This window comes from Protopterus annectens, chromosome 6.part0 (genome assembly GCF_019279795.1).
Source record: "Protopterus annectens isolate FY-2018-M chromosome 6.part0, PAN1.0, whole genome shotgun sequence".
Lineage (NCBI taxonomy): Eukaryota > Metazoa > Chordata > Ceratodontiformes > Protopteridae > Protopterus > Protopterus annectens.
In genome coordinates, this window is record NC_056737.1 from 698,503,278 (window position 1) to 698,529,334 (window position 26,057).

Here is a 26,057-nt window from a genome sequence, read left to right on the forward strand (position 1 = left end):
TCCCATCTATGGACCACTAAATTAGCATAAGCATTGGCACAGGGAGTACCCATTGCTACTCCCCATGTCTGTGCATATACATTGTGGTCGAATAGGAAAATATTATTGTTAAGGACCAAGTCCAACAAACAACAGATGTTCATAGCCTCGTTATTATCCATGGTACCTAGCTCAGTTAAATGAGACCTTACTGCATCAAGGCCATAATCATTAGGAATACTGGTGAATAAACTTTTAATATCTAGTGTAACTAATAAAGTATCAGCATTGACGTTACTTTTCACCAGATTTTGTTTAAGGTCATTTAAGAGCTCATAGGAATTCTTTAAGATGGTGGGAATATCTTTCACCATCTCTCCAAGTTTAGATTGTACGTATAAAGAGGCATTCTCCATGACCCAATGTTCACCTGACACTATTGGACGTAATGGGGGAGGGTCTTCATTTTTATGTAATTTGGGCAAGCCCTTGATTAAGGGAATCAGGGGTGAATCTATCACTAGAAAATCATAAAGTGACTTATCTATAGATCTAGTCATAAGTAAGTCATAGATTGTATCATGCACATAATTGATTATTGACGCTACTTTAGATCTATCTATTATTTTATACGCCTTATCATCATTTAGCATATTCAGCATTAACTGTTTATAAAAGCAAGTATCTAGTGCAACGATTCCCCCTCCCTTGTCAGCTGGTTTAAAAGTCAAACTCCCATCTTGGCAAAGATCGTCTAAACAACGCCTTTGTATATAATTCAAGTTTACAAAATTGCCCTTATGCTTATCATGTTCATAGTAGAGGTAAAAATCACGTTCACATGTTCGCATAAAGCATTCAATAGGCTGCGTTAATGGAGGTACATAAGAACTTTTCCTTTTGCAAAGTGTAGTCTTAAAATCAAACTCAGCATTGTTAGGCAAAATATCTTTAAACAATACTTTAAGAGATAGTTTTCTAGCAAACAGGCGTAAGCCTATGAGAGTGTCATACGATGTACTGTGCTTAGAGGGAATAAATGATAAGCCCTTATTCAGGACAGATTGTTCATTTAATGAAAAAGTCCTTGATGTCAGGTTAAAAAACAAACAGTTCAGTTCTTCATTTTCCTTCTCCGTTCTGGTGTCTCTCCTGACATCTTCCTTTTTCCTCTCCCCCGACTCACTGAGCGCGTACGTACTGCGCCCTTGTATGGAAGAGGGAAGTTTAAAGGTATAGGTGCAACAAATGTACTGTTTGAGCCGTTAGCTTTTGGTTTAGCACCCAATTTATTATTACTGCTCAAAGCCTGCTGGTTACAGGGTAAAGAAATATTAGACATATTAGGTGTATTAGACTCTCTGCAAATAATGTCATCTGTTTGACTTTCAGTTGTTAACCGAACATCCAGCGATTCAGCCAAGACATTCACTGGGCCATTATTCATCATCTGTGGAACTGCCGAGACATCGGCAGTCTGGGAACCCTCCTTCGGGTTAGTTCTCGGCCAGACAAAAATGCGACCCAGTTGGAAATCTTGGAAGTCACGTTTTAGTTTCTTAAGTTTAATTTGTTCTAATTTGTTACTATAAAGGGCTAGCTGTCTAACCATATTATGCACTTTAGAGACACAGAATTCTGTCTGATAATTTGTAGTAAGAAGTTTATATTGTTCCTCTACCTTAGCCAAGAGCTCCGATTCAATGGGTGCAAAATAGTCCAGCAACAATTGAATGTATTTGTTGCCGAACTCGATGTTAAGTTGCTGCCATTTACGTAGCAGCTCCGGGTGGCTATCCCCGTAGCTCGGCATGCACAAGACCCGCATGCCACGGGGGATAACCTTAAAATGTAGGCAGGCTTGTAAGTGCCTTCTTTGCCAGACAAATCTGTGCAGACGGTATAAATCATTTTCCAGGTTCCTCAGGCAACCAAAAAAGTCATGTAAATTCTCATTGCTATTAGGAACACCAGTAGAGACATCACCGTTAACATCCAAATGTAAGAGCGGATTATCTTTCTGATAGAATAAACAATTCCAACTATCGGTTCCCAAAGTACCTGTTGGATTGTAGTCCAATTCAATGTTCGGCATATCCATCATGTGATGATCAGCTAGGCACAAAAAGATTAAAACCAACAGCAAAAGGCAAATGCCGATCATCCAAAGGTTCCTCACACCACGAAATAAAATTGAAGACAAGAAACTGCTAGGAACCACCACGAACAATCTGTAAAACTGTTTAATTTTGATAAAAACGAGCGCTTTCACGCACACAAGTGCGCTTCATCAGGTTACAACTTTCACAAGAAAGCCTACTACTTATATATAAAAATCATCACCAATTATACAATCAATTAATCAATCAGTGATCTCAGCAATTAAAGTGACAACCATTGTGTAGTTTTTCATAGTGGATACAAAGGCGTTCCTGATATTCACTATAAAGTATTAAAACATACAGCTTCCTGTTGAACTACATATTATAAATCAATAGTAGCAAGAAATAAGACCTGCAAACAATATTTTAAAATCACATTGCACTTATAGCTTTCTTAACATCTATATTAAGATATAGTCCTTAAAGCAGCCCAAGAAGTTTCTATCTGCCTCTGTTTCGCCAACTTAAACCCGGTGTGAGGTATTTCTCATTATGTCCCATTGCCGATCAAACGCTACACCTACTAACACGATCCATACATATTGGTGTGGTATTAAGGATTCATCTAATATGTTTGCCTTTCATAGGTAAGATATACAGTTAAAATTATGTCAGCTAGGTATGAAACATTCTTTAAGCTTCGTTCCCAAATATCAAATGTCTACGAAGCAACAGCAGGTAACTGTTGGATGCGTTGCAATAAGTCCGTTAAAATTCTTAGCAAACATCATGACAGATTCAATGCCGGTAAAATCAAGCCACATTCCCGTCATGTGTACATATATATATGATAGTTGCATATTTCCTGCCACTTATTATATTATGTATCTCTAGCTCGAATTTAATCAAAGCTATTCACTAACATCTGCTATCATATCTGTATATGATATCTTTTAATATTAGCTCTGTGCAGTTCTATGAATTGTTTGGGGTTGCTAACATACTTAAAGAAGGCTTTGTAGTTATCTCTCACCCAGGTGGCTATTTTTATCTCATAACCTGCTTATTTGATTTGATCAGGGTCCAGAGTTCCCTGTTGAGGTTAGCAAGAGTATTTTTAGCATCTTGAGAATTTTTGCATGCAATGACTTTTTTTCTTTTATTATAGATGTTGTTGTCTTTTGGCTTTTCCCAGTTAGGGGTCGCCAGAGCAGAACTCCGGTCTGCTAATGATTGGCAGTAGATTTTCGTGAACGCCGAGGTGCCAGCTCGACGTTCAACCATAGTGCCTGTTTATATTTAGGTTCCACTATAGGGGTTTATTCTTAAATTTGGCAAATTATTTCCTTTGGAGGGTGACAGATGCTTCTGTGCAATGATTTACATGTACATAGAATTTGGTGGTAACCCCACTGCTTATGCAGACTCTGTTATCAGGTTGGAATGGGATTTTAAATTTAGACAGGTCATCGCTCAGCTTTAGTAGATTAGTCTTAGTATAATCACTGAATACTGAAATATTGGAAGATGACTCTGGTTTCAGTCTTATGGAGAATGTTACTGATTTGGGGTCTGATATGACCAGGGAGAAAGTGACAACTGGTGGGGAGCAAAGCTATCCCATATTGGTAAGGACTAAGTCCAGGATTTTATCACCCCAGGGGAGTGGACTAACTAGTCCAGGGAGAGAGATTGTTTTGATGAAGTCCAGAAATTTCTGGGCATACATGTTTGAGGATGTACAGGTCTCTTAATTAATGAAGGGGTATTTGGCGTCTCCTAGGAGAATACTGTTTGGCTTAATGTGTAGAGGTTCCATACTAATTAGATATGAGGTATGGGCTGAGAGGGATATAGATGGGGTCCTATAGTTAGCTATGATATGATAAGGGATTTTTTTAATAATAAGTTGGATGTTGGGTAGTTCCAGGTCATTATCTTGCCTAATGAGTCTGGAGGTGCATTTTTTAAGAATATGGGGACACGTCTTCACTTACTGCCTTTATCACCTTCAGTGCCTTCATATAATGTAGTGGATTTGAATGTGTGATAAGCATTGAAAATGTCCACCGATGAAGTGCTGTCACTGGTCTTGAGCCAGGTCTCCATGATGATGCATATATCAGTGTTTTTCAGAATAAAGAGTACTTGGAGGGAGTGGAGTTTTTTGTTGAGGCTCCTAACATTGAGCAGCAATACGTTTATACTATCCGGATTCTGTTTTTGTTATGTTGGAAGCTTTAGAAGACTGATGTTTCCTAAAAGGATCTATGGGGTGGACAAGGAATTAGTCAATATATGAAAGCCTTGAGTGGAAAGGTGCAGGTCTTCTCTGGAAAACCAGTTAGGACTGTCTTCAATCTCCTCCCAGGAAGATCTGCATGATGTAAGACCTTTTGAATTACATCAGATGCTAAGCCAGTTGTTAAAGTTAATAATCTTTTGTTCATGTTGCAGCATCATTCTTGGTGATTACAAAATGCTGCTTTAGGTTAGGTTCATACCTGCCATAGACACTTATTCCGAGAGCTCCATCGTGTTTCTCTTCTTATGGTCCAGGGAGGTACATCTCAAGTCATTTACGTCCATGTACTCTGTGACTGTTTCATATGTGTACCTGAGCTGCAGGGATTTGAGTGCATGTGTGATGTGGCAAATCCTGGCATCTGATAGGTAACTGACAGTGATCCTTTCCTTCCGCAACCTGATGAAGTGTGTCTCATTATGGAATCACCTGTAACTAGGATGTTGGACTGTGTGGAGGTTTGCTTTATAGACTTTTCAACTGAATAAATGTAAAGAAGGCTTTGTGGTTATCTTTCACCCAGGTGGCTATTTTTATCTCATAACCGGCCTTTGTTGCGTATTTGCGAAGTTGTTGAGAGTACCTGTTTCTTAGGTTGCATTTAGAAGGCCCTTGTGGTTCAGGTTAGTTACCTTTAACACCCTCAGCATATGTTGTTCTGTGTGATTGGTCTGAGCTGTGTGTAATTTGTTTAGTGTGGTGTTGTGTTGTATTGACCACCTGCTTGTTATTTGTAGTGGCTTCATATAAGTGCTTTGCCACCAGTAGGATTATATAATTATATCTCTCACACACTGTGTCACTTAGTGTAAGTAGCAGATGGTGGCCAATAAACATGAGGCAATTGCTACATTGTCTCAAGAAATGCATTCTAACCAAGCTTGTTGCAGAGAGACAGAAAGAACCCCTCAAACACAATGAGGCCAGGAATGTGAAACAACCAAGAAACTAGTACAGCAAACACAGGCACCAAGTGGAGGTGACCAAACACGAAGCACGAACTACGAGCCAAAGTGGAAGCACCAGCAGTTTATTCAGTGCATTAATGCAAATCTCCCCACAGTGTTTTCGTCCACAGGACTTCTTCAGATGTAACAAAGAAAAACTGACTGTAGCATCCTTTATATACCCTTGCAAATCACGTTAATTGTTTAATGATTGATAATTAAAACACATGGCAATTAATGCAAATAAATGTTACAGAAAGCAGAGTATTTGCATTAATTGCCATGTGTTTTAATTATCAATCATTAAACAAGTAACGTGATTTGCAAGGGTGGGTTATGCAAAGGATGCTACAGTCAGTTTTTCTTGTTACATCTGAAGAAGTCCTGTGGATGAAAAAGCTGTGGGGAGATTTGTGTTAATGTACTGAATAAACTGCTGGTGCTTCCACTTTGGCTTGTGGTTCATGCTTCATGTTTGGTCACCTCCACTTGGTGCCTGAGAGAGACAGAAAGACTTACTACAAATCTATAGTTCCATCTGATTAAGAATGTGGGCTAAAGGGGCAAATAGTGCAGTTGAAGTTTGGAACTGATTTACTAGGATAACATCTGTTGTAGATGATCAGTCTAAGTCTATACGGAAAGAGTAGTGCAACTACTGAGGGAAATGTAGTTTAAGTATTTATTTGGGGTATACTGGTAAATATAGATACAGAAAATTTGGTTTGAACATCAATCCTAGGTAAGGTGGTAAATAATTTGTCTATGGCTACAAGATCAGCTTTATAAGTGCAACAATGCACCACTGATTAACTCTGCCATTTATATGCTACACCTGTGAGGTAGAGTTGAATATGGTTCCAAAGAGAAAATATGAAAATCAAAATGCCTGTGGCTTACTAGTACAAGGTTGTATGGTGCTGCATGGAGCACTGTCAGCCCCTTTATTCTGAGTGGAAAAGTGAAAAAACAATGAGGAAATAGTTAGAATTCCAGCCAATAATGCATATCCTTCAGAAACAGCAGCAAATTATTCTCTGCCACCAAATAACCAGAACTGCTCTCAGCATGCTTATACCTAAACTAGAAAATCAACTGAAAACATTACTTTAATGTAAGATTAAGTTGTAAATGTTGGAACAGGATCACAGGGAAACCTTTTATTAGCTGTTTTAGATATATTATCTAAGTAATTAACAAAGGAGAACATTCAATGCAACAACATAGGTTCATAGGTTCATAGGTTAGTACTAGGCTATCAGCCCTAGGGCCTATACAAGCCTAGCCATAACAATTCCCTGGCTATTTCTTCCCACACTATTTACTTCCCTGGACCCCTGTCTAGCAGGGTGACTGACATGATCCCGGGGTGAATTTCCTTTCTCCTATCCAATCGTCAAGGTTCCTTTTGAAGAGGGCCAAAGAGGCACTCTGTTTGACATGTATGGGCAATCTATTCCATAGTCTGGGCAGTCTCTGGGTCAGAAACCTATCCCTCCAGCATGTTTTGTTTATTGTGATGACAAGGTTTAGATCCCTGGAATGTGTGGCTCTGAGGGATTGGATTTCTTTAAGTGTAGCATGTCCAAAAGCTCTGGGTTTGACATGGCCTTGTATGTTAAGCAGAGATTGCCTCTGAGTAGACGATATGTGGCAGAGTATAGCTGGAGTTTTTTAAGGTGGTCAGCCTAGGGCATCTGCTTTAGGCCTGTGATTCTTTTACTGAGGTATTTCTGTGGCCTTTCCAGTTGTTGCAGATGTCTTGAGAGGTACATACCAAATGTGGCGTTGTATTATATAATGGGTCTAATGAGAGATGAGTACAGTGGGACAATGACCTCCTTTTTTCTGGATGAAAAGCCCTTAGTGATGAGGAGTGCCACATAGAAGGATTTCCTGACTGTTGTGGCAATGTGGTTATCGACGGTGAGATCACTGTCCACCTGTGTCCCTAAGTCTCTTATCACACTTTCAGTGTTTAGTGTACTGCCACCTATATGGTAATTCAAGGGTACATGTTTTTTTCCCAAAGGGGATAACTATACATTTCTTGGCATTGAGCTTGAGCCCATGGCTTTGGCACCAAGCATCTGTTTCTGTAAGGCCCTTTTGTAGAGTATCCACATCATTTGGGGATTCAATAATGGCTCCCAGTTTGCAGTCATCTGTGAACTAGATGCCAAACAAGAGCAGTCCCAGGACTGAACCCTGAGATTCTCCACTTGTCACTTGTCTGGAGCTGGATTTGGAGTCGGCTACTTTTACAGTGTGGGATCTATCAGTAAGCCAGTTAGCAACCTATTGGGTGATGTAGGGAGTAATGCCCAGCTTAGTAAGTTTATCTATAATTCCAGAGTGGGGGATGGTGTCAAAGGCCTTGGCAAGGTCTAGATAGGCTGTGTGAACCACCTTACCCTTGTCCATGGCTCTGAAGACTGATTCAAAGAAGTCAATCAGGTTCAGGAGACAAGATTAGCCCTTCATGAACCCAAACTGGGTGGGATCCAGTGTTTGAAGGTTGCCAATGTCTTTGTTTATAAGTTCTATGATAATACGCTCCATGGCCTTGCAGATAAGGCTCGTCAGACTGATGGGATGGTAGTTTCCGGGATCCAAGGTGGATCCCCCCTTGTGGAATGGGATAACTGTAGCTCTGGACCACTCAGTAGGCACAAAACCTGAGGTGAGGCTATGATTAAACATGACACTTAGGTGAGGTGCCAATTCATATTGTAGTTCATGTAGTACACAGCCTGGGATGTCATCTGGTCCCATGGATGCTGTGTTCTTAGCTTTGGAGAGTGCGTTTTTTACCTGTGTGGCCGTTATTACCAGAATTTGGCAATCTTCCGGTATTGAGATGGGCCATTTAGGGGGTGAGAGGGGGGGTGAAGTCGGCACTGAATCAATCTGCCAGGATATTGGCAATATCCTTGGGATCAGTATATTTAATGCCATTTTGTTTTAACTCAGAGCAGATCTGAGCATTGACATTTAGATTTTTGACATAGTTATAGAATGCCTTGTGGTTGTCTTTGGAATCTTTGGCAATTTTATTTTCGTAGGCTCAATTAGCTACACAAATATGCAGGTGACTAAGAAATGTACAATATCAGCTATTTTAACTGCACTGCAGTTTAAAGTATAAAAAGTTGTAAAAGTGTAAAATCACAGAGAACACACAAATTAAATAGAAGGGATGCAATCATCTACTTAGACAGAAAATGTAGATGTTTATAAAATAGTTTAGTGTGTTAGGAAAACCTTACTGTTGTGTTTGTATGGTTCTATAGCAAGTTTATTTTTGTACTTCTGCTTCTCTTGCAGCTGAGGTTTCCTGTGTCTAAACTTCTGCCTTTTTGCTGATGCCGGATACAGTAGGCTCATAGGTTTGTACTAGGCTAATGACTTGATCAGGTACATACTGAAGGGAGCGTTATCCTCAATGATTAGTCTGATGAGGGTTGAGTACAGTGGCACAGTGACTTCCCAGGACTTAGATGCCATGTCCTTAATTAGAAGTTGAGCAACATAAAACAATTTTCTTACTATTTTAGATGCATGTTGGTCAAAAGGCCAGGGTTACAATTTATATCCTTGACCTACTGGATCTACTTCTAAGGGAATTTTATCAATTACTTTGTTTCCTAGGGTGGTCAATTTCCCAAAAAGTTCTATTATGCTTTTCTTAATATTGAGTTTTAAGCTGTGGCTTTGACACCAAGCATTAATCTATATCAGACCTTCCAGTAAGATGTTAGTGGCCTGGGAAGATTACATGACTACTCCTGGTTTGCAATCATCTGCTAACTTGACCAGCCAGAGGTCCTTGACACAGACCTTGACTTCTGAGAAGTAGATGCTAAAGAGGAGCAGACCCAGGACAAAGCCTTGAGGAACTATGCTGGTGACTGGCCTCTTCATTGAGATGGTTTCACTAATCCTAATTCCTGGGTCCCATCTGTCAGTCAACTGGCTATCCAACATGTTATACAGGGGGTTATGACCAATTATGTCAGTTTTTTTAACAATGCCTGAATAGGGTATCACGTCAAATGCCTTGGCCAGGTAAAAGCAGGTAGTATGCACCATTTATCTCTCATTTATTGCTGTAGGAACCTTCTTAAAGAAGTCCACCAGGTTCAGTAGGCATAACCTGTCTTTGACAAAACCAAACTGGGTTGGATCTAGTGTCTGCAGGTTTCCTGTGTTATTTTTAATAATTTCTGTAATAATTCATTCAATGGCTTTGCAAATGAGAGTAATGGGTTTGTAGTTCCCAGTATCCACTGGTCATTCACCCTTGTGCAAGGGAATGACCGTTGCAGTCTGCCGTTCCAAGGCACAAAGCCTGATTGGAGGCTGTAGTTGAATAGAGACTGCAGTGGTCCTGACAAGTCATATTTCAGGCTATTCAGAAGGCATCCTAGGATATTATCAGGGCCTTTTGAGGCTGTGTTTTTGGCTTTAGCGAGTGCAGCTGGGACCTGCATCCTGTTTGATGGTAGGGAGGATTATGTTTGATGGTATTTCCCGGGGGATGAGGGGTAAGGGGTAAAACTGGAGTTGAATTTGTTGGCCAATAGATTTGCTATGTCTCCTGGTTCAATGAGTGTAGTGCCTTTGATGTTTCAAATATACAGTGGATATAAAAAGTGTACACACCCATGTTAAAATACCAGGTTTTTGTGATATAAAAAAATGAGACCACAATAAACCATTTTAAAACTTTTCCCACCTTTAATGTGACCTATAACCTGTACAATTCAATTGAAGAACAAACAAATCTGTTAGGGGAAAAAATATAAAAAAATAAAAAATGTACAATAAACTGGTTGCATAAGTGTGCACACCCTTAAACTAATACTTTGTTGAAGCACCTTTTGATTTAATTATAGCATTCAGTCTTCTTGTGTAGGAGTCTATCGGCATGGCACATCTTGACTTGGCAATATTTGCCCACTCTTCCTTGCAAAAGCACTCCAAATCTGTTAAATTGCGAGGGCATTTCTTGTGCACAGCCCTCTTCAGGTCATCCCACAATTTTTCTATTGGATTTAGGTCTAGGCTCTGGCTGGGCCATTCCAAAACTTTACTTTTCTTCTTGTGAAGCCATTCTTTTGTTGATTTGGATATATGCTTGGGGTCATTGTTGTGTTGAAAGGTGAAATACCTCTTCATCGTCAGCTTTCTAGCAGACACCTGAAGGTTTTGGGCCAAAAGTGACCTGTATTTGGAACTGTTCATAATTCCCCTCCACCTTGACTAAAGCCCCAGTTCCAGCTGAAGAAAATCAACCCCAAAGCATGATACTGCCACCACCATGCTTCACCCTGGGGATGGTGTCCTTTTGGTGATGCGAAGTGTTGTTTTTGCACCAAACATACCTTTTGTAATTGTGGCCAAAAAGTTCAACTTTGTTCTCATCAGACCATAACACATTTTTCCACATGCTTTTGGGATATCTGATGTATTGTATTGCAAATTTTATCTGGGCCTGGATCTTTTTCTGTGAAAGAAAAGGCTTCCATCTTGCAATCCTACCCCATAGCCCAGATATATGGAGACTATGGCAGATTGTTGTCACATGTAGTACACAACCAGTACTTGCCAGAAATTCCTGCAGCTCCTTCAGTGTTGCTGTACATCTCTTGGCAGCCTCCCTGACCAGTTTTTGTCTTGTCTTTTCATCAGTTTTGGAGGGATGTCCAGTTCTTTGCAACATCACTGTTGTCCCATATTTTCTCTACTTTTTGATGACTGTCTTCAGTGTGTTCCATGGTATATCCAATGCTGTGGAAATTTTTTTTTATCCTTCTCCTGACTGATACCTTTCAACAATGAGATCCCTTTGATGCTTTGTAAGCGCTCTGTGAACCATGGCTTTTGCTGTAGCAGGCAACTGAGTAAATGCCAGGAAATTCCTACTAGGACAGCTGAACTTTATTTGGTGTTAATCTGAGTCTCTTTAATTGATGGCAAGTGTGTACCCAAGAAAACTGAATGCTGTAATTAAATCAAAAGGTGATTCAACAAAGTATTAGTTTAAGGGTGTGCACACTTATGCAACCAGCTTATTGTACATTTTTTATTTTTTATATTTTTCCCCTAACAGATTTGTTTTTCAATTGAATTGTACAGGTTATAGGTCACATTAAAGGTGGGAAAAGTTTTGAAATTATTTATTGTGGTCTCATTTTTTTACATCACAAAAACCTGGCATTTTAACAGGAGTGTGTACACTTTTTATATCCACTGTAGCTGAAGAAGTGTTTATGGTTGTCCTTGGCCCGGGAAACTATTTTACTTTGAAGGTGGTTTTCATTGACTTGATTAGCCCTCTTATTTGTCTATCTAGTTTAATAAGAAAGTTTTTATCCTTTTGGGTGTTACATGTCTTAATTTTGCACTGGGGAGGGGTGTTTTTTGAGTTTGTTTTGAACTTATTTCTGCTAGGCACAGCAGCCTGTATGCAATCACTGACATGGTTGTACAGAGTTTCTGTGAATGATTCCATCTAGGTTGTAGTGTTATCTGGATTTGGAGGGCTTGGATTTTAACAGGTTATTGCTTACTGAAAGGTAATTTGCTTTGGAGTAGTTTCTAACTATTACAGAATTGACTTTGATTTTGGAAGAGATGACTTTGTGATCTGAAATAACCAGACAGGACATGACACTTGGGGGAGGGGAGGTCACAACATTCTCCCATATTTGTGAGTACTAGGTCCAACATATTTCTAACTCCAATGGGTGTATGGACTATCTCGTCTTCGGTGTTAGTATTTACCAAATCCAGAAAAATTTATGCCTGCAAATTTGTGGCCATATAGGGTTCCCAGTCTATAGAAGGATAGTTAAGGTCCCCCATGAGTATGGTATTTGGTTGAATGGTGAGTGCCCTCAGCAGGCCTAAGTATCAGCTATGGATATCCTTGGACATAGGGAGTGACCTATTGCTTGTGAGGATATGATATTGAATCTTGTTGATAGTAGTCTGAACATGGAGAAATGATAGCGTGTCATCCTGTTTAACCAACCTAGAGGTATAATGATTTTGATATAGATTGGGACACCTCCACCTTTAGTCCCTGTCTGCAAAGTTGCTGGTTTACAAGTATGGAACGCATTGAAGCCTTGCACAGCCAGGGTACTCTTTGTGGCTTTAAACCATTTCTTGGTAACTTTACAGATGTTTGCATTCTCCAAGGTGAGGAGAGCTTTGAGTGAGTGGAGCTTTCTGTGTAAACTCCTGGCTTTGAACAGTAACACCTTTAGCTTCACTTGGGCTGATTTTGCAATGTCGGAAGTTTTGTCAATTTGGCATTGCCTAAAAAAGCTCTATAGGGAGGACAACGTTTTTGCCAATATTCAAAAACCTAGAGGGGCCATGTGCACATCATCCTTGGTAAAGCAATGTGGTTTGTTAATCATATCCTCCCCTGCTGACAAATATTGTATCCCTTTAGAATGACACCAGAAGCTAGGCCAATTATTAAAGTCAGTCATCTTTTGTTCATAATGTGGTATCATCCTTGGTGAAGGTAGAATGCTGCTCAATGCTAGGCAAAAAGCAACTAGGGACACATAGTCAGAGAGGTCCATAATGTCTCTCTTCATATAGTCTAGGGAGGTACATCTCAGGTCATTTACATCTACATGAACTGTGATTGAAACATACTGGTACTTATGGTGTAATAACTTGAGTGCATGTGTAACTGGGTTCCTATCAGCATTTCAAATGCTGAAAACGTCAAAGTCAATTTCATGGAACTGAAATATTTGAAATCTCAGAAGAGCGAACTGATGGAACATCGATTTCTTTCCCAGGGAAAGAAATCGGTGGGCCGTCTTTGGAGTTTGCTATTTCCTCCACTGTGGTGTGGTCTCGGAGTTGGTATATTTAAGTAGGGGGTGTGTGGAGGGCACAGCCCCCCACATTGGGGGTGTGGGGGGCAAAGCCCCCTACTTCTGTCAGTGTTCAAAGTATTTACATTTTTTTTTTTTTTTGCACGGAACACAGATTTCTTTCCCTGGGAAGGAAATTGGTGTTCCATGCATTTGCTGTTCTGAGATTTTGAACATTTCAGTTCGATGAATTTGTCTTCAGCATTTTCAGCATTTGAAATGCTGATATAGATGCATGTAACTTGTTGGATTCTGGCTCCTGATAGGCAACTAACCATTATATACATACAATGGTGTCTCTAATAACTAGAGTCCTTGGTGGTGTGTTTGTTTGCTGTATGGACTTTGCATTTGAGACCCAACTAGATGAGTTTTTACATATAGAGTTGGGTGTAGCTTTTGTTGAGTGCTTTTTGGTATGTTGAGGATAATTTTTGCAGATGGATTGCCTGGAGGGTGTTTGAGGTTTGTGAAGTTAATTTAAGTGCCTCAAAATAAGTTGGTCTGTGTACGTGGTCAGAGTAGTGTTTGTGTTTCTGACAACCTGATTATTGTTATGTGTGCTTGTTCGTGAGAGTTTTGCCTCCAGTGAAATTGTGTGTATACATCTCTCACTTACTGTATCTGTTTATTTAAGGATTAGGTAGTTGTTAGTTAACATGAAACAATTGCTACATTGTCTTAACATGCCCATGTCCACCAAGCTGGCAGCGGATGAGTTGTGGAAATGCACATCCATGATGTCCGCTGCTATATTTGATGAACTACAATGGTGTGATGTACGAAGAGTTTATAGAGGGAAAACTGATTTGAGACTAGACTAGGTTATATGATATTTACTATAATGGCAGTGCTATTCAGTGTGTCAACTAATTGCTCTATGCTCCTCAGAGTGCAGAGCAGTTGCTCTACAGACTGAATTACCAGGTACAATTTCAGAGGTAGTTTATGGGGGAAATTTTACTTTCTTGGTGTTTGTGTATGTACAGGACACTGCTAAATGCTACTGCTCAAAGAGGAAGAATGTACTAAATTTATACTGGCCCTGACAACACAGCAAACTGACTAATACGCCCCCTGACCAATAAAACGACTACACTCAGAGCCCTTCTAGGAGTTTCCTGGCTGAGATAGACCAGGCAATGCACGTACTACCACTAGATGAATACTCCCAGTCTTCCTAATCTAAAAACACAAAAATATTGCTGCCAAGTGTAATTCTTCCACAAATAAACTTAAACAACTAGCCAGACAACACTCTAGAAGATTATTTCAAGGCAAACAACCCAACAGCAAGAACAGTGAGAGGAAAAACACTTTTTCAGATACAAATAACAGTTAAATTTAACAAATAAATCAAGAATGCAGCTGCAGTTTGCTTAAACATGTTATACAAGTGCAAATTTTGATTCAGAAGTTCTTATCTTTGCCTAGATGGCACTGGTTGCAAGTAAATTACTTCAGGAATACAGGTGAGGACACCAAGTGTTGCTGAGCTCTGTAGAAATGAGCCAGGGGTTGCATTTCACTTGTGTATTTTAAGGGTGTTTGGTGAGACGTTTTATGCTCTCTGCCTTCTAGAAGTCTTGTAGTTAATGAGAATATTTTTCTTGTTATATTTTGCAATATCCAATAGAATATCTCCAGTATTAGTATCTGTAAATCGATGTTCTGTTTAGTAATGCTAGGCATACATTTTGGAAGGAGAGAACTTTCAGTCTTTCAGAGGTGTAAAATGTTTACTAGGAATAAATATAGAATATCTGTATATCTAGTACATATATATATATATATATATATATATATATATATATATATACACAAACACACATATTTTTTACAAATCCAGATGGTGATTTGATGAAGTATAGTGTTTAGGAGGCATATAGTGTTTGTATAGCTGTGAGGCCTGCAAAGTGAATATCCATCCAGTCAATAGCAGATAAGGTGTTTGTTGTGTTATTCTATCTGGCTGTCCCTTAAATTAGTTGAGTAGGAGTTGCAAGACATTGGACTAGGTAACAAATCAGCTCCTTATTGTTTTTCAGAGACCCATAAGTTAAGTCCAAAAATACAGGATAATTCTGGATGTCGAACATTGCTGTTCTTCTCTAAAGTTTTTTTGTGGCGGAGTATACCACTCTAAGATTGGACACGATGAAGCAACAGTTAGTGTTCTCGCCTCACCACAAGAGGCTCTCTGGTTCGATTCTTGGATGGAGCACCTTCTGTGTGAAGTCTGCATGTCCTCCCTGTGGTTGAGCGAGTTTTAAAGACATGCAGTAATGCAGTAGGTGTGTGTGTGTGTGTGTGTGTGTGTGTGTGTGTGTGTGTGTGTGTGTGTGTGTGTGTGTGTGTGTGTGTGTGTGTGTGTGTATGTGTGTGTGTGTGTACTTGACACCATAAAAACTCCACTGCCAATCAATCTGTGGACTGGTGATCCGCTATGGTAACCCCTAATGGGAGAAGCCAAAAGAAAGTTTTAGCATTCCACTCTAAGACTGCCAATAACTCAGAGAAAAAGGAATATTCCAAGAAATGGAAATCTCAGACTTAGTTCTGGGACTTTTGCTAACGGGTCTCTGAATATCAAAGTGTTCTCCTGTGAATTGTCTTAACAGTTCGAAGGGATATTTTCCAAAAAAGTATTACTTGTACAGGTTATGGTGAAGCTCTTCTCTTCTCCCAATAAACTTAATCACCTACCAAACATTATAATGGCAGACAATCATTCAAGTATTATCCCACAAGTAACTGAATATAAATACATCAGACTTACACTAGAAGTGCTACTCCACACACACTGATGGCATAGTTTTTACTCCCCCAAAATCAAACTATGTTATAAAATCACATTCTCATTTGCCCTTCTGCACACATAACCCTTTCCAAAAATGTTCTCATCCCCAAACAAATATGGTCTCCCTTTCACTCTCCCTCTATAATACACATAGACTACAGACAGTAGAACACAAAATTTACACATTTGCGCTATACGCAGATGCTTATTTTCACCATTGTTATCTTTTAGGTTCATAGGTAGGTACCAGGCTATCAGCCCAAGGGCCTAAGTAAGCCTAGCCAACAAGGTTCCCTGGCATACTCCACCCAAGAAAGTTATTTTCCTGTGCCACTGTCGAGCAAAGCCACAGAAGTGATCCCCGGGGTGTATTTCCTATTTCCCATCCACTCATCAAGATTTTTCTTGAAGAGTGCTAATGAGGAACTTTGCTTGACATATAACTTATTATATAACATCATAACCAATGGCTACTGCCCACCAGTTACAAAAAAAGACTGCCTGTCAGAGAAGAAATCTAGTGCCTAAGAAGCAACTAAGACTATTCGATCTCCCTTAGCTGTCCCCTTTAAAACAGTCATTTGTGAGCATGCATTTTCTAGACTTGGTCCGTTATTGTGGAACAAGTGAAATAAAGTGCCAGGACACACACTAAGGGTAGAAGATAACTCTTGCTGAGCACTTTCAGTAAGAAATAACTTGTAAGTGCTTTAAAGACAATAGTTAGAAATGCTCCCCATTAATTAAAACTGTCTTTTCAAAGAAAGCCATTTTCCTCCCACTTCTACTCCTGGTGGTGCCTCATTATTGTATATTTTTTATATGTATGTAATTTGAAATGTTATCTGTATTAATCTTTTACTGAAATATTTGCTGTGTAAATTTTCATTCTTGTTACTATTTGTTGGCTGTTTTCCTCACTGTTAATTCATCCTTAAAATGATATTTACGAAGTTTGTTTCAAAGAAGATTGATTGACTCTACTACATATCAGGTTTACTCTTGTATCTATGCCCATACAATGGCTAAAAGGGTTCTTTGGACCAGCATACCTACCTAGTAAATAAATAAATCGGCAAATAAAGCAGAATGGTATTTAAGAGCGTGTGCTTGCATGTGAGTGTTGGGGGAGGGGTAGTGGTACCCAACTACTAAAAGTGAGTTTTGTTTCTCATCCTATTAGAATTTTAATCGGCACCCAGTCTGAAAAGTAGTACTCTACTTTCTGATATTTGCTAATGCTGTCTGAATATATGATTTGGTTAGAAAAAAAAACTTTCTGGCCAAGATTCAGAAAGAAGGAAATTGGCATACACACTTCCTTCATTTAGTTACAGACTGGTATTTTTTTTTTAATTTATTGGACTGTTTGAAAAGCTGCCTTTTTTATCACTGTCGAAGTTCATAATTTTTCTATTGGGCCTTTTTCATGATGACTCCTTTTTACTCAGTGATTTGTTATAGTTACAGTTAGCTGCTAGCCATTTCTCACTAAAGTAGCACTGCTGCCATCCGGTGTTAAATCTGATGTACTGCTGGTAGCTGTATATTTTTTCATGATAATTTAATTTTATTTATTTGCATATTTATTTATATTTATTTACTAGGACAGTCTGACTGGGTATACAGCAGTCCCATTATCAGTTGAGGCCCATGGTGAAAATCCCCGTTTATTACAATAATACACTACATACAATTTATATTAATTAGACATCTGAAGTATTAAAGATATAACCTGAAAATGTGTAGGCTGTAAACATAACACATCTGAGCTGTTATCATGGGACTTGTAGGTAGGAGACATATTTGTGGTTACAGCAATACAGCTCAGATTGTTATATTCCCCTCTATGCTGATTTTGCAACTGCAGTCATTTATAGAAGGATTCAAATTTGAACTCATTGGTGTAATATGCTGTGTTGATTTGAAGGAGTCATTAAACATTTATTACATTGCATTTGAAGAGAGGAAGTATAGTGAATGAGTTTCTGGGCAGTTACCTTACATCTGTATGTAGTGCATTCACGTTTCAAGTTGGATAAAAAATGGTGCTTTTGTTTTAGTTTTTAAATGTGTCTGACGAGATGTGTTTAATACAGCTATAGGGAAATTATTTCAGAGTTTAGAGACAGTGGGTGAAAAGTTATTTATAGTTATTTATTGTCTTCTGTTTACCAGGGAAACCTAACTTGGTACAAGCCCCAGTTTTAGCCGATGCCTGGGGGAGAAAAGCTTCACATAAAATTCATTTTACAGTGAACAATGGTAAAAAAATTAAACATTTAAAAAATTTCTTTGTGGGTAATATTGGTACATAGTAACTACATTTATCATATACTTTAAAAGTTACATTATCATACACAAGTCAAAGACATGTTAACATGTAATAGCTGGAGACAGAAGAGCAACAGTAATGCATATACGGTTAGAAGGTATATTGACATAAATGGGGTTGGATGTCACTGGAGAAGGAATAGAAAATAGAGGAGGTGGAGGGGCATAAGCAGAAATAATGAAGAAAAGCATAAGTAGAAAAAAGTACTGATGGTGGAGAGGTTGAGATAACAGCAGGTAAGGAAGGAGATTAGGTGGGTAAGGTGGGGGTATTAGTAAGAGATGATTAAGCGTATAGGTTATTTATATTTATGGAAGACTTAATTATGCCAAGGTTAGATGCAAAAGAGACTCAACAACTAACAGTTAAGATAGGAGGGGATGAGATAAAAATGGCGACATGTAATCAGTCTTCAGGAAGGTCTTCAAGAACAGATGGTATTCCTGGGCAAGTTTGGATGTTAGGGGGGAAGAAAGTGATAAAGATCTTGAAAATGTTGTTTAAAAGTATTTTAAAAGGAGGATAAGCACCAACACTGTGGAAGAAGGATGTGATGGCTTTATTTTGTATTACCTAAGGACAGTGAAGACCCATCAGACTCAGCTTCATACAGACCCATTTCAATTTTAAACCATAGTGAAGGGCCACTACAACTGTGTGCATGTCCTGGCATGCACTGATAACACACCATTTGGTATTCAGTAAGCTGCTCTACACACCTTGTACAGCCACTCAAACACAGTAAACACTGTGGCATGCTAATTACAGCATAAGCAGCTGAATTGTATGCTAATCAACCAATCCAAGATGGAGGAGCTATTCAACTATAAAGCAACCTTGTAGACTCAGTGCTGAGTTTCCCTGTGAATTCCAAAACCTACTGGAATACAGCCATGGAAACTAGGCTACATGGAAAAAGAAGTTATGTCTTACCATAACGTTCCATCTGTATTGTTGATCCTCGTCCACTCATTACGTATGGGTTACGGTTCCGATATCGGAACCGAGCCGGCCATATACCAAGCTCACTCCAGTGATAAACTCTCAAGCTAAGCAATCTCTTACCCATACTCCCCCCTCCCTGTTACCTGAGATTGAGTTTGCAAGTCAGTAAAAGGTAGAGGCTATCTCTGGTCAAATGACCTAAAGAGAAGGATGGTGAAATCCACTAGAAGCTATAGGACGGGGAAGGAGGGAGGGTCGTAATGAGTGGATGAGGATCAACAATACAGATGGAACGTTTTGGTAAAACATAACTTCTTTATCTGATATTGTTAATCCTCATCCACTTCCTTACATATGGGACAGAGTTCCCAGCTACCTCTATTCCTGGGAGGCTTTCATGAAAGGACATTCCTGAGCACCATAGAACCAAAAGATGCTCTTCCCCTGGAGGCCAAGTCCAACTTGTAATGATTGATAAAGGTATGAGGAGTGGCCCAAGTTGCAGCTGCACAGATGTCATGCAAAGAAGCTTTGGCATGGAAGGCAGCAGAAGTTGCCACTGACCTTGTTGAATAAGCCTTGATGATAGTTGGCAAAGAAGTATTGTGTACCGAATAAATACGGGTCACAGTGTCTTTTAACCATCAAGCCAACGTGACCTTAGCAACAGCACATCCTAATCTAGATCTAGAAAAAGCCAAGAATAACTGGTCTGATTTACAGAAAGATTTAGTCCTTTGCAAATAGAAACAGAGTTGTCTGTGCACGTCTAGTGTATGTAGGCAGTACTCTCCCTCATTAGAATTATCAGGAAAAAAACACTGGCAATTCAATGGTCTGATTAATAGACATTTCAGAAATTACTTTTGGCAAGAAGGAAGGGTTAGTTCTTAAGGATACCCTATCTAGATGAAAAATCAAGTAAGGACTCTTTGTACATAGGGCCTGAAGCTCAGAGATATGTCTGGCAGAAGTAATAGCGACCAAAAACAAGGTCTTCCATGACAGATATTTGAGGTCGCATGAAGCAGCTGGTTCAAAAGGGGGCAATGTCAGAGCTTGAAGAACTAAAGATAAATCCCAAGGTTGAATAGGTTCCCTGAAAGGGGGTTTCAGATGATTCACACCCTTTATGAAGGCTTTACATAACTTGTGAGACATGAGGGAGGAGTCTTGGACATTCTCGTGGAAATTAGAGATCACAGCCAAATGTACTCTAATGGTAGATGCTGACAGCCCCGATTGAAATAGGGTGGTTAGATATTTGAGTATCATCGACACCGGTGCTGAAAAGGGATCAATTTCCTTATCTTTCAGCCAACAGGTAAATCTTTTCCATTTGCCTAGATAAGTCATTCTAGTGGAGGGCTTATGAGATGCAATAAGAATGTCCCATACTTGTAAGGGAAGATAATTTTGCCTGGCAATCAAGGGAATTGGAGGAGCCAAGCTGTGAGCTTCAGACTGTGCAGGTTGGGGTGAATCACATTCTCGGATGGGAGATCAACTCTGAGGTTGGATGAAGAATCCATGGTTGATCTAGCAGGTGAGGCCACAGAAAGGGGAACCAAATCTGAAGAGGCCAATATGGAGCAATAAGGATCACTTTACTCTTCAATCGACAGGCTTTCTTCAGAAACTGGGGAATGAGGGGAGTGGGTGGGAAGGCATAAAGAAGACCCGAGGGCCAATCGTGAACTAGAGCATCCCTGGGTCACTGTCCCGGAGGGGAATCAGGGCAAAGTAGTTGCTGCATTTGAAGTTGGTCGGGGATGCAAAGAGGTCGCAGCACGGATGGCCCCAATGGTGGAAGATCTCCGCCGTTATGAGAGGATTCTGGGACCACTCATGAGGTTGAAGAATGCACCTGCTGAGTCTGTCTGCTATCACGTTGGAACTCCTGGGAATGTGCATTGGTAGAAGAAAGTGGTTGATAGCCTTCGCCCATTGCCATATCCTCATGGCCTCTCAACAGAGGGGGTAGGATTTGGTTCCACCCTGTTTGTTGATGTACCAGACTACCGCCATGTTGTCTGATTATATCGCAATTGTCCCTGACAGCAGCAAGGGATGGAATGCCTGCAACGCCGGAAGCACTGCTCTCAGCTCTAAAACATTTATATGCAGATGGGCTTCCACTTCGGACCAAGTGCCTTGGACTGTCTGACCCTGACATAGCCCTCCCCACCTCATCAGGGAGGTGTCCGTGGTCACTGAAGCCTTGGGCTGCTGAGGGGAGTAGGGGCGAGACCATTGTGATGGGTTGTGGTTCAACCACCACTTTAGATCTTGTTTGCATCTCTGAGTTATGTGAATCCTGGCTGAAAGGGGAAGCTGAAAAGGATACCATTGGGTGAGCAGTAGCCATTGTAGAAGTCTCATGTGAAACCTGGCTAAGGGGACAATGGTGATGTAAGCTGCCATGGAGCCCAACAGCTGCAGGATCGAGTGAGCTGTGGACTTTTCCATTGAGAGAACTGGTAACAGTTGCTGTCTGATTCTTGATATTCTGTGTTCCGGTATGTACGCTCTGCAAATGTTTGAGTCCAAAATTATCCCTATGAATTCTGTGGACTGAAAAGGGGTGAGATTGGATTTCTGCCAGTTTATTGTTATGCCCAACTTTTTGATAGTATGGGAGAGTATGCCAGGGCTTCCTCCAATAGGTGTCTGGTGGGGGCGGAGAGGAGCCAGTCGTCTAGATATGGAAAAACCTGAAAACCTTGAAGTTGCAGGTAAGCTGTGACAACTGCCATGCACTTTGTAAACACTCTGGGGGCTGTAGAGAGTCCAAAGGGCAGTACTCTGAACTGATAATGACTGGCTCCCGCACAGAAGCACAGGAATCTTCTTGATGGTCAGTCCACCTTTATGTGGTAGTACGCATCCTGAAGATCTATTGAGCACTTCCAATCATCTTTTTCCAAGAGAGGAATGATAGACTGTATAGTGACCATCCGAAATTTTTGCACACTCACAAATTTGTTTAGCACACTGAGATCCAAAATTGGTCTCCAGTCCCCGGTTTTCTTTGGCACCAAAAATAGTCTTGAGTAGAATCCGGATCCTATCTGGTCTGTTGGGACTACTTGGATGACTCTTTTGTTTAGCAGCTTTATAATCTCTAGAGCTGCTTCTTCCCTTTGACAGGGTGGAACATCAGGAAAGCTTGATGGAGGGACAGGGCAAAGTTCGAAGGGGATCTTGTAACCTGTGGTTATTATCCTTTGTACCCAAGAATCGTTGGTAATAGTTAGCCAGGCAGAAGGGTACAAAGAGAAACGTCCCCCAACCACTTCCAGAGGAAAGGGGTTGGGCCACTCTTCAGGAGTGCTGGTAGGATTGCCCGGAGAAGGAATCTCTGGAACCCTGATTACACGGACCCCCTCTGCCCCAAAAGGGGTGTCTTCCTTGTGAGTTTCCACCTCTGCCCCTAGGGGAAAAATTGGCCTGTGTGTCACGGAAAGGACCCTGAGATTTTCTGTACCACATCTTCCCGCTCTTTTGGTTTCTGGAGAAAGCATGTTGGGGGGAAGAATAACAGACACCTATGGCAGACAGGGTCTTACCATCCTGTTCACACCTGGCCAATGTAGTTTTGACTTTGGGTCCAAACAAGGAGGAGGACTCGATGGAAGCATTGAGAAAGGAAGCCTTGAAGGGTTCTACAAAATTACACAAGCGCATCCAGGCATGTCATCTCAAAACAATGCCTGAACTCGCTGCTCTAGCCACTCCTTCTGATGCATGGGACACCAAGCGCATGGAGGAGTTTGAAATCGATTCAATAGTAGCCAGCTGAGAGGCCACTTTGTCATGGACCTCATCAGACACGGCACCTGCCAAAGTTTCAGAGAGCTCAGATACTAGGTCTCTTTGAAGTCTGGTGAAGTGTGCCATATAATTCAAGGACCTGATAGCAAAGGTCGCTGATGCAAAGGTGCGCTTCCCTATCCTATCCAATGCACTGGACTCTTTGCTGGGCAGCTGGACAGTCTGGCTTTCCTCTTCTGCCAGGTCTTTCTTAGTTGCGGCTGCCACCACCAGAGCATCTACAGGGAGACCTTTAGACCAATGAGGTTCAGAAGCGGGGGGGGGGGGCAAGATTTTGTTTTACCTCCAGGGAATGGCCTCAACAGTATCAGGAGTCTTCCATGCACTCTGCACAATGAGCCGGACCAGTTCATCTGCAGGTGGGGTAACCCAGGAGGTAGGGGGCCGGGTGCGAAAGGCCTGCAGGAACACAGACTCCTCAGAAGTCAGGTTAGAGGACTGCCATTCACCTCTCTGTTTAAGGATTTCTAGGATATCACTAAAGGATACATCAGAATGTGAATGAGGGGCCCCTTCCCCATCATCAAAGCTTGTGTCTTCAGTGAGAGACTCCTCAGTGGAGTCCATATGCTTCCTCTTGCACGAGGATTTCCGATGGACTTCCTCAGAGGGAGACGCTGGGGAAGACAACTCCAAGGGGGTATCCTGTGGGAGTATATCCTGAGACCTCTGCGCCAGTGTCCACTAGAAGCAACCTGTGTACATAGTGGTCCAGAGGAGGATGGTGAGATAGTAAGCACAGTATCAGCGGTAGACACCAAGGTCTTCTCCATGACTTTGAAGGCAGGTCCACTAGAAGAGGGGTGAGTGCCCAAGGGGGAAGTCACCTCTTCCCTAAGTGATCCAGCCTGCCAACTGGGAGTCCCAGGATGGCTGAGAAAAGTCAAATCCTGGATCATAGCAAAATTTTTCTGCCACGAAGGCAACTGCGGCTCCTTAGAGAGATCCATAAAGGGAACCGTAGAGGGGGAAGACTGTGCTACATGAATAGATTTCAAGGGAGAAGGATAGGTCTTGAGAGGTGGAATTCCTCTGGCCAAAAGCACTTGATCCACAAGTCGCAATATGTCATGTTGGGAGAGGCTTCTGGTAGATCTCACAGAAACAGCTGAGGGGGAAACAGGTCTATCTACAGATGAGGGCAGGTCGGTGCCCATCTCAGTAGACTGCATCTAAAACAACGGTGCCGTAAAGGACTGCACTACAGGTGTCTGCACCGAGGAAGTCATTGGTGCCAATGTAATGGTCTGCACCGATGAAAAGGTCGGTGCTGAAGTAGTTGTCAGTGCGGAGGCTGGAACCGATAAAATAGTAAACAAAGACTGAGCTGTCGGTTCTGAAACAATGGTGGTCTGCGTCGACTGTGAGGTCAGTGCTGGTAAAGACGTCTGAACTGAGGGACCTCTCGGTTCCAATACAGCAAAGGACATCGGTGCCACAGACATAAGTGGTGCCGAGGACTTTTTTGGAGCCGATGATCTAGGTGCTGAAAGTGTCAGATCCGAAGCAGAAATCTTTGCTTTCTTTCTTGGTTGATGAGAGCCCCCAGCCGGGGACGAAGGAAGAGATTTAGCCTTAGAAGCATCCTCAGACTTCTTTTTATGGGATCTTGGAGGGGTTGAGGCCGCCGACCCAGAAATAGCTTCTGAAAAGGGAGACTTTAGTAACCCTTTCAGCAAACGTTTATTTTTCCTCTCTATCAGTGTCCTGTTAGAAAAATTCTTACAAATCCCACAGGGTGGGTCAACAGTTAAGTGAGGCGCACCTAAACAGAAAACACACAAAGAATGTGCATCTGAAGTAGGTAGTTTATGTCCACAATCATAACATCTTTTAAAACCAGTACTACCTTTTTTATCTGTCATGTTAAAGGAAAGGCAAATACCAACAGTAATACAAAAACACAAAATTACTCAAAGGAAAGAAAGGAAAGGCTATCTACCAACTATGGTAATCAACTGATACCTTACACTAGATAAAAAGGGTGAATTAACTAAAAAAGTTTTAGAAAACTGAAAGAAAAGGGAGTCGCTAAATGTGATAAGGTAAGAGAGATCAGAAAATCAACTTTTCTGAGAGAAAAAGTCCTTATTTTGAAATAAAAGGATAAAAAAAGGTTTCGCTTAGCTCAAGAGCAACAGCCTGACATGACCTGATGGCGACGCGGCAAACAAAATCTGAGGTAACAGGGAGAGGGGGATTATGGGTAAGAGATTGCTTAGCTCGAGAGTTTATCGCTGGTGTGAGCTTGGTATATGGCCAGCTCAGTTCCAGTATCGGAACCATAACCCATACGTAAGGAAGTGGACGAGGATTAACAATATCAGATAGAATGTTAGGGGCTGCTGTTGCTCATATTCATGTGTATGTGCAGCAGGCCCATGTCTATGCTGCTGCTTCTGCTGCTACACCATGGCTGAGAAGGAAAAGTGTTTTTAGACCCAGTTTAACTTTCCACAATTTACATGAGATGGAAATTATAGAGCACTACAAGGTGGATAGAGACACGCTACAGGAATACTGCAACCCCTGTTGTCCTCAACTTTGAGCAAGGGTAAACTGAGAGGAACCAATACAAGTAGAGATTAAGGTATGTGTAGCACTTAGAATTTTAGCTACAGGAACCTTCCAGAGACCAACAGAAGACATACTGGGGGTCACATAAGCATCAGCATCCAGGATCCTCCATCAATTCCTGAATGCTATGCTGTAACATGCCAGTGAGTACATATATTTTCCTATACAGCTGAGGGCAGATCCAGAACTATACAGGAGTTCTATCCTGTAACACACTACACTGAAGTCCTGGGTGCCAAAGACTGTACACCTGTAAAAATCAAAGCACCACCTGAGGAACAGGGAAGGGTGTACATAAATAGAAAGGGCTACCACTCTATTAACTG

At 41.0% G+C, this 26,057-nt stretch overlaps 1 protein-coding gene across 1 annotated transcript in view; it reads left to right on the forward strand.

Annotated features, from left to right (window-relative positions):
* Positions 1-2,798: 2,798 nt before the first annotated feature.
* Positions 2,799-26,057, forward strand: part of LOC122803879 (coiled-coil domain-containing protein 170-like) — a 1,585,583-nt gene continuing 1,562,324 nt past the window's right edge. Inside the window, exon 1 of the mRNA XM_044073560.1 lies at positions 2,799-2,888. Within this exon, the coding sequence (XP_043929495.1) occupies positions 2,799-2,888 (90 nt within the window). The remainder of the gene's footprint in view (positions 2,889-26,057) is intronic.